Source organism: Danaus plexippus, chromosome 24, assembly GCF_018135715.1.
Source record: "Danaus plexippus chromosome 24, MEX_DaPlex, whole genome shotgun sequence".
Lineage (NCBI taxonomy): Eukaryota > Metazoa > Arthropoda > Insecta > Lepidoptera > Nymphalidae > Danaus > Danaus plexippus.
Genome location: NC_083552.1, coordinates 2,592,215 through 2,607,495, shown reverse-complemented (window position 1 = coordinate 2,607,495; position 15,281 = coordinate 2,592,215). Strand labels below are relative to the sequence as shown.

At 33.4% G+C, this 15,281-nt stretch overlaps 1 protein-coding gene across 4 annotated transcripts in view; it reads left to right on the top strand.

Annotated features, from left to right (window-relative positions):
- LOC116775838 (ankyrin-3-like) overlaps positions 1-14,790 on the top strand; it is an 82,354-nt gene extending 67,564 nt beyond the window's left edge. The window contains exons 18-34 of one of the 4 annotated variants that reach the window (XM_061524433.1): positions 586-666; positions 919-1,090; positions 1,673-1,792; positions 3,459-3,566; positions 3,903-4,032; positions 4,296-4,688; positions 4,979-5,133; positions 5,439-5,501; positions 5,706-5,832; positions 5,957-6,085; positions 6,360-6,452; positions 6,719-6,836; positions 7,219-7,325; positions 7,606-7,675; positions 7,940-11,011; positions 11,181-11,256; positions 13,612-14,790. In XM_061524433.1, coding sequence (XP_061380417.1) covers positions 586-666; positions 919-1,090; positions 1,673-1,792; positions 3,459-3,566; positions 3,903-4,032; positions 4,296-4,688; positions 4,979-5,133; positions 5,439-5,501; positions 5,706-5,832; positions 5,957-6,085; positions 6,360-6,452; positions 6,719-6,836; positions 7,219-7,325; positions 7,606-7,675; positions 7,940-11,011; positions 11,181-11,256; positions 13,612-13,642 — 5,045 coding nt within the window. In that variant the 3' untranslated portion in view covers positions 13,643-14,790. Of the gene's footprint in view, positions 1-585; positions 667-918; positions 1,091-1,672; positions 1,793-3,458; positions 3,567-3,902; positions 4,033-4,295; positions 4,689-4,978; positions 5,134-5,438; positions 5,502-5,705; positions 5,833-5,956; positions 6,086-6,359; positions 6,453-6,718; positions 6,837-7,218; positions 7,326-7,605; positions 7,676-7,939; positions 11,012-11,180; positions 11,257-11,536; positions 12,831-13,611 lie in introns of those variants that run through there. The other 3 variants (XM_061524434.1, XR_009753116.1, XR_009753115.1) reach the window with 3 other exon arrangements.
- Positions 14,791-15,281: the final 491 nt, after the last annotated feature.

Sequence of the window (15,281 nt, the reverse complement as noted above, 5' to 3'; positions counted from 1 at the left end):
AACACTATTTAAATAGAACTAATGTTTCGGAATCGGCCTTTAAATAATAATAAATCCTTGCAATATTTGAATATAACCTAAGGATTTTTTTTGTCAAATATGGCCACCTTACCTTAAGTAATTAAACACAAAGTTACTCTATAATTTTACAAAAGTTTTTAACCAAGCACAAGTTGAAAGTATTTTCAATTGACATAACTGTAATTACGTCATGCAAATAAATGCATTCTATGACCGAAAATGCCGAAAAGAGTGAGCTATATCAGACACTCTCTCTCTTTCTCGCCTATAATTGATATCCAATTTTGATTTCGTATGCGCAGGCGCAATACATTCCATATTTAAACTACTAGGGACTTCCTTACTTACTTGGTGGGTTGTTTAAATTGTCGATGCTATCAACCTATATATATTTACATTTATCATTAGTATTTTTTTTTTATATGAATTAGGATAGTTTGGATATAGGATTCAGTAATATCATTTTATAGGTCGTTATATTACAGGTCGAGTCTTATTAGTTGTTAAGTTTATAGCATGTTTTTAATGTGTATATTGTAATACGATACGTTTTCCTTGTCACAGGTGGTTTAGAGGGCAAATATCGAGTGGCTGCACCTGAGCTCATGCAGGACACGTTCATGAGCGACTCTGAAGACGAAGGCGGTGAGTGATTTTAAATATAACTATTAAGCCACTTATTCAAGTCTACTAGTGCCTGCACTACTAAAATTAATTTTATTTTGTAATCAAAAAATATTTTCACCTAAGGATACTAAACTAATAAATTAAAAGTTTCATATTAAGTATCATATCATATAAAGGGTTTTATTTATAAATGGCATTATTTTCAACAGGTGAAATAGACTATCAAGTCATCCATATATGAGAATTGCTAATTGATAATTTTCCATACAGGAGAAGTAGAGTGTCCTATCCAACAGCAACAACAGTACAGATACATGAACAGCGAGGCGGGTACGTTGAACCGGGCTAGACCGCTCGAGGATAGTGTCACGGACGGACATCTGTGGCCCAGCAACAATGACAAGAGAGTCGCTACCATGGAGAGACAACCGCTTGATATCGGGTGAGTTACACCCCAAGAGCGTGATAGGGACTCTGTTTTCAATTCTACAAGCCTAGTTTATTGCGATTCATTAAAAAACAGTTCTGTCACTGTTCGTAAGAACGGCCGACTTGACGGTAAATTTCTGTGTACTCTTGAAGTACTTTACTACTCTATGCTGGATCTAAAAAAATCTAAATGTATAAATGTTGTAAATGGATCTGTCATAGAAATATTTGCATCGTTATCCGTCCAAGGATAGTGCAGCTAAGTTCTTCTGAACCAACATCCTTGTGTCCTTACCATAGGTATATAAGATACACGAATATCTTTTAATTTCTATTCTCACTAACTACTTGTTTATACTTTGAAGAAAAATCAATAAGACCATGTTTATAAACGTCTCCAACAGTGACTTGATTCAGTTTTTTTGTTGTTTTACTGATTTCTCCTTAATTGGTGCATAGACTTATTGGCTATCACGGTCTGAGGACTTTAGCAAGAATAAAAGTTTTCAAGAAGCCTTGGTTTTGTGGAAGTCTTAAAATCCTCTTAAAAGTCACCTGTAATAGCTTCAATTGAAGTAGGACTGGTCTGATGTAGGTTCCTGGTATCTTTCGTGGTGGATGCTCGTGGTGGTGCCATGAAGGCGAAGCGTCGTGGTGGTGTGCGAGTCATAGTACCACCAGCAGCCTGTGCCGCTCCCACGAGGGTAACATGCCGGTAAGTAAACATTTCATAGACTAGGCTAATATGTCTATAGATACATTTTTTATATAACGAGGGTAACAAATCGATAAAAACACGTTTTCTCGATGAGATATAAAATATTTTGTATGGGAATAAATTCGTACATTATTCTCTTGGATAAGTTTGATGAGTAGATTTAAAAAAATATGGAACTATAGGGAAATTATTGCCTTCTTTTATTTATGAACTGTCTGAATACAATAGTTGAATTTAAATCAATTGAAAAAGTCCTTTTTCTCTTTTTAGTCTAGACATGGCTTTTGACCTTGTCAATTATAAAATAATTAAGATAATTATGGCTTTACAGGAAAATATCATAATAAGATAAAATTAATTCTAAAGTCATAAAGTTTACATAGAAATGTCTTAACATTTTTAAAAGAATGACTTCACAAGGAAATTGTAAGGGAATTAAGAGAAGGGTTCTGCTAGGAAACACACTAGAACCATATTTTTTTTTAGTTCATATTAATGGCATAATATGAAACTTGTGTTTTGATGACAAAGGTATTATTAATAATATTTATTTTATAGAGATTTTAAGATATTTTTTCAACTGTGGTTTTTTGACACAGATTATTAAGTAAGGTTTGTTCAATGAGCTGCATTTAGTATCGTTAGCTACTAATCGTATCGTCTCATATTTGTAAACAATAAAAGCAGTCTATTAGAATCGTATGTAATTATATAGTTTGTACATTGATTTGGAATCATAATTCGGTACGTGTTCCAACAAATGCTTTTTGTACAGGAATAGATTCATTATACTATAATCATAACACAAGTACCTACAAAAGAACACAATGGCGTGAGAAATTGACTAGTATGACATTCGTTTTTGGCGGGCTGCCATCACATGTATAGATATTTTGATATAATTTTCTGAACATATATATTGCTCCAAAACAGCCTTTTATTGGTATAAATTATATAATCGACTAATTTCAACAAATTACATCATCGCGTGACGTAATTCATTATAACATATTTGGTTTTCTGATGCTTTCATTTCTCATTGTTTTTTAATGTGTTTTCTGTGGTATAAAGATATATTCTGACTCTCCTTATAAAAAATCAAAGCTATTTTAAAAGAAAGGTATTGTCTATTACAATTGTCTATCTAAAAAAAAACATGAGCATGTTTTCACTTGAAAGATCTGTTCAATCCTCTTGGCTCATATAACTTCTATATTACTCATAGTTTTTTCAAGTGTATCGTCCTTGGAAGTACTCTGAGATGTTTAAATATGCCGATGACCACAAACATCTAGGTCGGTGCTACGACGAAGGTGACTTGTGTAGTCATTCCTCGGTTGAAAACGATGATATTTTTAAAAATGATGCATATTTTTTTTGTTGCCATAAAATCGTGCTTTGTTATGTGCCCATATGTGATTTGAATTTATTTTAAAGTTGTTTAAACCATAATTTGCGTTGTAATCATTCAGATGACTCACCGATTACTTAACATGTGTTTATTGAAACTGACATTGTACTTAAAATCTATTAAACTATTGAAGTGTCAACACTGTTTTGTTTTTTATTATAGATACCCTTTATATAGAGGTAAGTTTCAAAGGATGTACGGATACAATTATAGCGAATTATTATTAAAAAAATATTTTTTTTTTCCCCTTAGTGCTGCAACGCGTCGCGCACCCGTCGCTGCCCCACCACCCCTGATGGAGGGCGAGGCCCTAGCCTCACGCCTGCTAGAACTACAGCCGCAAGGAGCGAAGTTCCTCGCGTGAGTGTCTTTTTATACACCATTGTTGATATGCTTAATAAAAGTACAGTTCTCTTACCAAAAATATGATCACGTGGCGTAGTTATTACTTGTTCGTATCCTGGCTGAGAGAATTTTTTTACGAAGCAGTTTCCTATGACTGCTTGGCAAAGAAATATTAAAACTATATCGACAATATGAAATAAACCGCGTTGTTGTATTTGGTTACTAAACTAGTTCTTGCAAGAATATTGATTTAAGATAAGCCTTGTATCAGAATATTTAATAGGATTAATGATGGATAAGAATAATTCGTAGTTTAAAGTTATTTTTAATATAATAACTATAACATTCTAGGCCCGTGATCATCGAAGTACCTATCTTCACCGCGTCCTGTCCTGAAAGGGAGATCGTCATTCTGAGATCCGACACCGGCGAAACCTGGCAGGACCATTACTTACACAATAACGACAATCAAATGATTCAGGTAGTATTTTAATATATAAATATATATTTTTATGAAATATTGCTTATAATGAATAATTATGTCCACTAAAATAAATACTAGGTGTTTTTTTATACACCTACATCAAAATTCAAAGTCATAGAAATTAATAACTATAATAGGATCTTATATTTTAATTATAATTTTGACGTCCAAATCGAATCGAATCAAGTTTACTATATTAATTACATACATATATAAAATGTATAACTACCCTCACACAACATCATTAACTAACCTAACAGGAGGCGCTAACTCGTGAAAAACAAGAACACGGTCCGGGCGGAGAGAGACTCGGAGAGAACGGAGAGAGAGTCACGCGTATCATAACATGCGACTTCCCTCACTATCTGGCGGTAGTGTCACGTGTGAGGCAGGAGGTGCACGTCATAGGTCCCGAGGGCGGGACCGTGTCATCGGCACACATACCACAAGTACAGGCCTTATTCCCGCCGTCGGCCCTCACGAAGAGGATCCGGGTGGGGTTGCAGGCTCACGGCGCGGATAAGGCGCTCTGCTCGCGACTCCTACCTCGCCACGCGGCCGTGTCCCCCGTACTAACTGTGGAGCCCCGGAGAAGGAAGTTCCATCGCACGATAACGCTGACGGCGCCGTTGCCGCAGCCGCACGACCATAAGGTGAATTTTTAACGGCTATTTTTCGACTATTGTAGTACTGCTCGAGCCTCTATTCGATCATTTTATATGGCTTGATCTAAACGTATGACGTCACTGCCACTTATATAAAGTCCAATACATTGTACTTGCCTGTTTTAATAATATTATATTTATTACAACGAATAAATATAAAAAATCTATAAAAAACATTCGAGATATCCAACTTTAACGTTTTTCGAATATGTTTAGTAATTTTTTCGGAAAGTTGCAAACATACGTTCATGTAAGACATAATATTTATAATATTACAGCTGAACAGTCACGACAAGCAGTCAACAGCAAACCTTCGCCTATTATGTTCAATTATGGGCGGTCAAGCGCGAGCGGTTTGGGAGGACGTGACCGGGTCCACTCCGCTCACCATCACCGACGACTGCGCCTCCTTCACCACCACTGTGTCAGCCAGGTGATGAAATAATACATCATAGATATTAGTCGCGTGTGATTCTTCTCCTGAGGCATATTTTCTAAATTTAAAATTTCAATTACATTTTTTTTGTTTTTATTTGTTTAGGCGATATCCTAGAGGTTATATCACGTAACCCTTATATTCTGCGGAACCCAAAGAAAGTCCCTGTTCTATGAAACCATTCACCTTGATTATTTCTTGTATATAGTAAAGTTAGAAATAAATTTAACTTCCGAACTCTACCTATAACAAATCTTTAGAGTCGTAATAAGCAATAATAATAATTATGTATTTTTTTTCAGATTCTGGTTGATGAACTGTCAAAATGTCAGTGACGCGACCAAACTAGCCACGGAACTATACAGGTATTATATGTAAACAAAAATACATCAGAACACCATGCATAATGAGATGATCGATATAAAATCATGCTGTAATATAATTGCAGCATTCTCTGTACTACAAAAATACCTTATAATTAAACCAAAAATATATATATATGTTGTATGTTAATAAGTAAATTAATTAATAGCTAATATCTTATAAATATAATATTTATATATTTTCAGAGAGATGTTACTGGTGCCTTTCGAGATACGTATAGTTGTTCTTGGTAAACGTTTGGATTCGCTGGAAGGTCGCCTCTTGGTGCTGTACATCACGGACAGATACGCCTATGACACGCTGCTACATCAGGTATTGACAGGCATATATATATATATAAATTTACTTGTCTATGGATTGAGTTAGTCTATGGTGCAAAAAAGGTCATAGAGTATATCATACTGCCTAGACATATATATATTTTTTTTCTCCACAGGAGCACTATACTGAGGTGGCTCATTCCACGTCCGTCCGCCTATTGGACGGTCGTCCTGTATATCTGGAGTTCTCTGGTAACCTGGTTCCTGTCACCAAGTCCGGTACTCAACCAACTCTGGTCTTCGAGGTAACGACTGAACTGATTTTGATAAAACTTAAGAATAGAGCTGCATAGACATCCTCATAACGTATTTAATATATCCTAGAATTAAGTGCTCATACCATTAGTGTTGATCCAGTTCTGAAGTACATGCTAACAAATAACCCTTAGAAGCCAATATTAAAATCCACTCCACTCCAAAAAATTTATTTGGAAGTTACCTAATATAATATATTGTTTTTCATGTAACTATCTAAACATTCTATTCTATTACTTAATTTTATTTATTTCTTGTTTGCAGGCCTTCAAAGACAACCGCGTTGAGTTTCCTGTGAGAGTGAAGCATCACGAGGAAAGTCCCTCGGGAAGGATTTACTTCATGAATGAGCCCAAGGTATATTAATAACTCATTATAAACAATATCATTAATATTTCCCTATATATACTCGATATTATATAGGGTGTTCAAATTTCAGATGTTATTGATTTTACTGCATTCTTCATTCAATCAGTTGCATTTTTGAACACTCTGTAGTTAATCAACAGAGATATCAAATTACATTTCATACAAATAAATGGCTGGTAATGGTCAAATCAATAATGGTCTTATACATACAAACATTTAAATAGATTTTTTTTTATAATATAATTAATGTACAGGTCGCTAAAGGCGAACCGTCCGCCAGTCCTACCTGTGTGCTTGATGTGTCGCTTCCTGAACGCGTTGCACCCCGACCAGCCAAGAGTCATTTGGACTGTCTCAACTTGGATCAAAGCGGTGAGCTCTTGACTATAATTTATTATTTGACACCTAACTCAAAGCTTCAGATAATATGGGAGCCAGCTCCTAGACTACATCATCGTTACAATTTCTTTTTATCTAAAAACTAAAGGCGATTACGCACTGGAACTATTTGCCATCAGTAAACTGTTTGTTTCTTAGTCTCTACGACATTAAAGTACGTTCTTAGACTACGTAACCATATATGTAAGTGCTATATAAATACATTTCAACTAATGAGTTACTTTACTACAGACGAATGCAAATGTTTAAGAATTATATAAGAAAAAACATGTAAATAAGACGCCATACCTTTTTTTTACAATAAATTATACACGCATTCTACGATTAATTGTTATATTATGACGTCATCTCGAAGGTTTCGACGCACTGAAGGATGAGTTGAGCTTCAACTGGGAACACAACCACAGCGTCGGACCGCCCACAGTGCCCATAGACCACGCTACTACACAACTCAACGGCCACGTACGTTATTCATACAAATAATCATATACGAACGGTATTTATATAAATTATTACTATTGGTCCTGCGTTAACATCAAAATATAATGCTTATTTAAATTTATAATGATCCCGTTCGTATATATTTTTTGTTAACTATTTAGCCAGTTGTAGTCTATCATAAGCCATGTTATAATTTTAGTTATATGAACTTGTATTAACATCGTCACTACTTATCACAGTCCACTACATTGACATCACACTGCTATGATATCATTAAGTAGCTCAAATTTCAATTCGCCAGGATAAATCAGTAGCTAACGGTGACGTGAAGTACGAGACCAAAGAGGATGACAGAAAAGATATGCCGCGTAGTAAGTAAAAAAACGATTTGTACCCTCCACATACTATACACGAAATTTACTCAAAATTATTATTACATAACGTTAAGGAAGAAAAATCTGACATTTATTAATATGTCGTAATGAATAAAATAAATGAAATTTACTAAGAAATTCTCATTAAATCAGAATGTTTGAAGGTATTTTTGTATATTTCCTGTTGCTCAGACACTTCGTCTTCGACGGCTATAGTGTAAGTACATAGTATCTTTAGAGTAAATCATTGCTTAATTTCAGTCAATGGTGACGCGACGCATGATTCAAATAAGGCTAAAGCAACATTTGATTCCGATGAAGACAAAACACCAATGAACACTTTGGAAAAGGGTAAAAAGAAAGCTGAAGGCGGTTCATTCTTGGGCGGTCTAGCTGATAAAGTCAAGAACGTATTCAGTCACAGCGAAGACAAAGAGGAAAGCAAAGAATCGTCTCCCAAACCGCAACCGAAACCGAGGGAATCTAAAGAGAAGTCTCCGCCGAAACCAGCGCCAAGGATTATTAACGAAGATTTGTTGGAAAAGGTCGAAGATATGTTCAAAGACGTCCGCACAAAACCACATCTCAAGGACGAGGATGATGTTAACAGTCAAGTTTATTCAACAAAACTTATAGTTGATGAAGGAAATCCTGATGAAGTTCGTCTGAAAACTGAAGAAGTGTACCATCAGTATGAAAACATGCAGCCCGTAGACACCCCACTATATTCGAGAAAGAGCGATCCTTTCCAATTCTTTACCGGATGTTGTGAAGACAAATATAAGAAAGGTGAAAAACACCGTCACGACGAAACATCAACCTTAGCTGATAGAATCGAACAAGTCAAATTTTCCGCAAATGAACAGATCCAAGAAATCGAAGATAAGTATCAGAAGGATTTACAAAAAGATCTCAAAGAAGCGGAAAGAGAGAAAGATAATATCAAACAAGAACTCACCGAAATCAAGGAAGATATTATTGTAAAGTCCGAGAACATTAAAAACAATTTAATTGATAAAGAGGATAAATTGAAAGCAGGTTTCGAAGATAAAGTTCAAGAGTTCAGTGACGTTGTTAACGAAAAGAAGAATGAACTATCAGAGTCGGGAGAAAAGATTCAATCTGATATTGGAGCTAAAGTCGTTGACATGCAAACTAAAGTATCTTTGACTTTAGACAACGCGAATGATGATGTAAATAATTTATTTGACACTGTTGACAACACTAAACAAAATATAAACAATAAATTTGTTGCACTCGATCTGGCTGCTATGGAAAGAGCTGAAGAAATGAAGCTTAGAGGTCATAATAAATTATCTCAAATGGGAAAAACTTTTGAAAATGCAGCCGACGATGTCAGTCATAAAACAGAAGAAAGTATAAATGAAGCGTCAAATAAAATAAATAATTTAAAAAGTGACATTGAAAACAACGCTGAAAACGTAAAAGATAAAGCGAATGAAAAGGTGAATAATGTAAAAGTAAATATTAACGACAAAGTAAGTGCCATTAAAGCTGAAGCCGAAGAAATTGTAGATGAAGTAGAAGAGAAAAGCAAAAAAGCTGTAGCTGAAGTCAAATCTAAGAGTAAAGATAAAAAGAATGCAGCAAAAAAGAAAGCAAAGGAGGGGAAAAACTTCTTTACGGGGCTTGTCCACAATATTTTCGGGGAAAAGGAAAAAATTGAGGATGAAGTTAAAGGTAAAATAGCTGAAGGCAAGGAATCTGCGAGCAAATTATCAGAACAAGCGTCGGCTGCTAAAGAAAAATTAGAAGAAAACATTGCTAAAGAGCAAGATAAGTTAAAACAAAATACAGAACAAATTTTGCAACGCACAGAGAATACGGCTGAGGATGTTGTTAAAAATGTGAAGGATGCCAAGGATGATTTATTGGAAAGTGCACAAGAAAAAGCAGCGCAAGCTGTCAACGGCTTAAACAAGAAGAAAGAGGAAGTAATACAGAACGTAGAAGGTAAAGCTAACGAGATATCTACAAGTATACAAGATAAAAAAGATGAGTTATTGCTGAGTGCCCAAGAAAAGAAAGGTGAAATCTTACAAAATGTACAAGACAATACTGAACTGGTAGTTACAAACATCAAGGCAAAGAAAGATGAACTAGTACACAAAAAAGATGAGTTAATACAAAGTGCGGAAAATAAAAAAGACCAACTATTGCACAGTGCTCAAGAAAAAGGTGAAGAAATATTCGCAACCATGGAATCAAAAAAGAATGAAGCGGTACAAAAGAAAGATGAACTACTACAGAGTGCAGAAGACAAGAAAAATGATATATTGGAAATGACCAACAAAGAAACTGAAAAAATAGTAACAGCTGTTAAAGAAAAGAAAAATGAAGTGTTACAAACCATCGACGATAAAAGTTCGGAAGCTGTTCAAAATGCCCGAGCAAAAAAAGATGAAGTTATATCCGGAATAAGCGATAATATAGACAAAGCTAAACAAACAGTAGGTGAAACTAAAGACAATCTTACATCTGGAATAGCGGCAAAAAAAGATGAAATGATAAATTTAAAGAACACGATGCAAGATGGCGCCGAAAACAGACTTAATCAAATAAAACAAGAAGCTGAAGAGACTACTGAAGAAATCAAAAGAACTGCCGAAGAAACTCTGAATGCTGCTGCTGAAAAGAAAATTGAGTTAAAGAGCAACATTGCTTCGAAATTCAATGACCTTAAAGATGCTGGAGAAGATAATTTAGAAAGACTACGGGATGCAGCGAAAGATAAAGCAGAGAAAGTGCAGAAATCAGCGAAAGTAACGTTCGAAGACGTCGAAGTATCAGCCTCCAGTGCCTTCGACAAAATCGAAAGTGCCGCGATGGACAAAGCTGGTGACGTTAAGGACATATATGATGACCTTCACAGTTCAACTCGAGATACATTCGCGGATCTCAAGGACGACGCTCAAGGATACGAAAGCTCAGCCCAGGATACGTTGCACAGCTTTCAGAGTTCTGCCGGAAATACTTTTGACAGTTTGGACGAATCAGCTAAGGAGTTCATCGGTGATGTCCAGAGCACCGCTGCAAGAAGCGAAGAAAGCGCTGACCAGCTGTTCGGTAATGTCAAGGACAGCTTTGAAGGATTTCAAATAGCGGCTGGCGATAAGCTTGAAGATATAAAGGTCTCTACAAAACAACACTTCGAAGAGGGTCAAGATAATTTGTGTAAAACTAAAGATGAAGTTGTTCAAGGTTTGAAGGAGTCGGAACAAGTTGTGACTGATACTCTAACTAGCGAAGCTGACAAATTCACTAGTAGCCTCAATGACCTAGGGAACTCCGTTTTTGGGATGTCGGGTAAAGGTAAGGGTCATTTTACATAAAACATTCATAACAGCCCATAAAAGCATTCGATATATTATTTGTACCACCTGGTGCTAACATTATTTCCTGCTTGTATATTATAAGGAGTTAATTTAATCAATTTCTTCATATAACTGTTCGTATAATACTATTTTACTGTTGTTTTCAGGATTCATGAAGGATTCCAGTACTAAACTTCTTGAATCGGAGAAATCACAATCGTCGCAACACAAAAAGAGTTCAGGGTAAGTGACAAATAAAATTTTCATAGAAAAATACATCTGTAAATAACAATACACGACATCTAGCACGGGACAAGTACTAATTCACCGACTACCCTCAAAAAACTTTATCTACCCCCACTATTATTTTTTATTCCTTTTTGACTGTGAAATATTTTAACATATTTGATTTGCAAATAGAAAAATCCTTTTGATATCAAAATATTTCTATATAAAAATCCGAGTAAAATATTTCACAGTATATAAACATACACTGCATCTAACTTCACTCGCACCATTACAGAATACCGAAGCTTAAGAGGAAGAAATAAACGAACGAGTCCATCGACCGAACGGTACATAATGTTAAATGTTACTATTTATTTTTTATTACTATTGTTTCATTTTGATTACGTTCGATGACATTTGATTGATATACAATACTGTCACGTCATAGGGCCGTGTCCAGTGAAACAATTGTAACGTAGTAAACGTGTAGTTAACGCCTCGTTGGATGTCTAATGTGTATTTAGGAATTGGATAAGAGATTATTATTAATGTTTAAACGAAGAATCAATGGGAGCCTTTATTAATGTTTTGCACAAACGAAGTCTCAATTCAATTTATAAAATTCATGTTCAAATAGAAAAGAATGTCTTACTGTAAAGATCAAATTTAAACGACTCCCATTGCTAAGTACAAATGTGTGCAGACAGTTTATTGAGATATAAAAAAAACTTTATATATATATAAAGTTGCGATTTCAAAGAAATCTATCAACTTGTAGGCTATAATCATGTTAGTGCGAGATAATTTAATGTTTTTTTTTTTTATTAATTTATACAGATTTATGAAAGTTGAATCATGTCTTAAATCTTGCCTGTAACTCTCAAATGTTAATCAATTTTTTTTATAATCGAATAATTTATGACTAATTCTTTAATATATTAAAGTTTTTCTGTAATTTTATATTTTATATCGTAATGTCTAAACTTGTGTGTTTTAAATATTGAATCCTGACGGCTCGAGCGCACAAGTGTAGACGTTTGAATATGAAAGAATTATTTTGAATTTCTGTAATATTTTACTTAATATATATATAGACGCCATCAGTGTTTTGTGTTGCATAATTTATTGTATTTTTAAATGTGTTTTATTTACAAAGTTTACATGCTTTTGTACAGTATATAGAATGACGTGTTCGTTGTGTGCAACGTTCCGTGTGTTTATCTAGATCTGCTAGGCTATTTATTTTTATATACGGCTAAGACTCCGCTTGCCGCGTAATAAGCGACTGATTATAAATTAACTTCGGATTAGTCATTTCAAATGTTTAATCGTCTGTTATATTCTAAACTGTCGTTTATTTGCCGATGAACACGGACTTTGAAGATTAATAGATGTCGCTAAACGACTGTCATAGATTGTGTCCGTCTTGATTTTTTTTTTTATTTATATAAGAATTTTGCACAAGTGTAAAATAATTGTGAATTGAAAACGAAACACAGTGAGAGTAACGCTTGCATCGCTTGTGACGTCTCTCTTTTAGTTGTTAACATTATATTATATAATATTATATTATAAAATGTTCTCGATCATTTGGCTTTTTATTTAATAGTCTTTTTTTTTGGCGGCTTTGGAATTGGCTTTATGCTTCAATAAGAAGTTTTCATTATGAAACCAATGTGTTAATCGAAGATATTATTAGTTTGAAAATGGAATTAGTTGTAAAAATTATGAAATTATTGATGAACGATGAAGGTGCCCTTTACTGGTGACGTCCAAGGTAATAAAATTTGAATTTATTGCGCCAATAGAATGACTTTATTTTGAAAATGGAATAAAATAAATATGACGTAAAATGAAGTCATTCCATTGGTGCGTTCGTCACAGCTCTTATGGACTCATAATAATGTCGTTTCATTATACGTCCATGTCACTTACGTCACTGTGACGTCACGCACTAAACGCGTCCACCCCGCACGCATCGCTTCGGTAAGTTATCATATGTTATCATATGTAGTTACTTTTAATACTCTTACTTATTTTTTTAAGTGAAATTAATTTAAAAGTTTTATTTATAGTTTTAGTTTAGTTAGTCTAAAAACCTTAAATATTGACTATTTGGTAAAAGGTATTCTTTTTCCTTCGAACATATACACTTCACCGGACTATAAATATGCATGTAATGTATTTATATAAATTATTATTTTATGGCAACTTAATAAAGAAATTATTAATTAACCTATAACTTTTAAATAACTCCAATAATAATATTGTGATTTTATAAAATTGTCAGTTTCATACAAGTGACATCTCTAATATTACATATTCCTAATAAAAATTTTAAATGTTATTAATTCTTCGCTTAATTCACAGTTTCTTCTCCAAACTTCGACGCAACCCGTGAATTCAGCGAAATCTCCAATGTTCTTCTTAATTGTAATTAAATTAATAATTATATTAATTCATAGTAATTTAATAATTCGTATATAAATTTGGTATAATCTACATTTTTACGATACATTCATGTACGCAAGTGACATTTATAGACGGTTATATTTGTTTATATTTACAAATGAATAGTTTTAGAGTACCTGAATTTTCTTCATATAGTCTATGGATTCCTTTAAAATTGCTAAAGTTTAATTTAGGCTGCAAAAATGGCCATATTACTGTTCAGTGCATTTTCAATAACGATATGTACCATCATACATCAAATTAAAAATAAGGTGCTTTAATGTAGCATTAAAATTATTGGCTTAAAGTCAAAATACGTGTGGTGTTTTATTTTTAAGTTATATGTTTTAAAATTTATATTTAGCACTTTTTTTATCCGTAAATAAAATTAAAATGTATGCTAATAAAAAGTTTAGAAAACTAAGACCTTAGAATTGAAAATAACTTGTCTATTATATTTTTTTTATGTAAAATTAGAATATAAGAACATTCTGGCAGAATTAAGGTTATAGGTTAAATATTTACTATTTTGGCTGTATGAGTCTGGATTCAATACTGTTTAATTTTGAACGCCTGTCACTGTCACTTCAAAAACCGGCGTTTTCTCTCAAAATGAATAATCTAAATGTGTATGTCGCTTTACGTGAGTCGCTTGTAATTTGATGTTAATTGTGTCAATGAATGTAAGTACAAGCACTTCCATGTTCTTATACATTTATGACAAAATCTCTAGCAACTAAGCTCTTATGTGAATGACTGAATATATATGAATGGATGGAAATACGTATATATGTATTTACAATATATAATTATAAATAACATGAGAGTTTTTTAGGAATTTTTTCTTCGGTGACATAAATTATATTAAATTTACATTTAAAATGTTTATAATGTGATTCATATGTCTACTGACAGTAGAATAGAAACATTAAAATTCTGTCCGGTAAATATTTATCTCTATTAAACCCACGTAAATTCTGATTGTACTGTGATGCCAAAATATAGTTTAGAAATATGTAAAAAGTTAAACTTTTGTTAAATTATTAATAGTCTATCGTCACCTTATTTATTGCTTTTAGTAATAAATTTTATTGCAAATCTCGTGTCTTATTTAAGTTGCCCTACAAAGTTAAATTTAATAAACAATTTTTTTGTTGTTTAAACATATTGTGGAAGTGTAATATAAGTGTAGCATCCTTTACTAATTCTCGTAATTCCTTTCTAAATTTTCTATACATTTTTTAAAAAATTCGGAAGCAAACAAAACATACAATATTTAATTCAAAACTTGCCTTTTCGTTATTTATATTTTTAATTTATTCTGTGAATTTACATTCTTTAGTTTTCACAGCTTACCCTTTTGGGTGGCTTTGATCCCCAGAATCAAAATGTGTTTTGTTACTTAATGACGTAGATAAATTTATGTTCCTTACACTGGCTTCCTTACTTAAAACTTGCTTTTTGTTTAAACCCCACCACCAGTGTCTCCTGTAATGCGACATATAATAGATGAACGAAAAAACACTAAGCGATATAATTTGTACTGAGTTCAATAATATTTTGTTTTAAAATTATCTATATTTATCCCA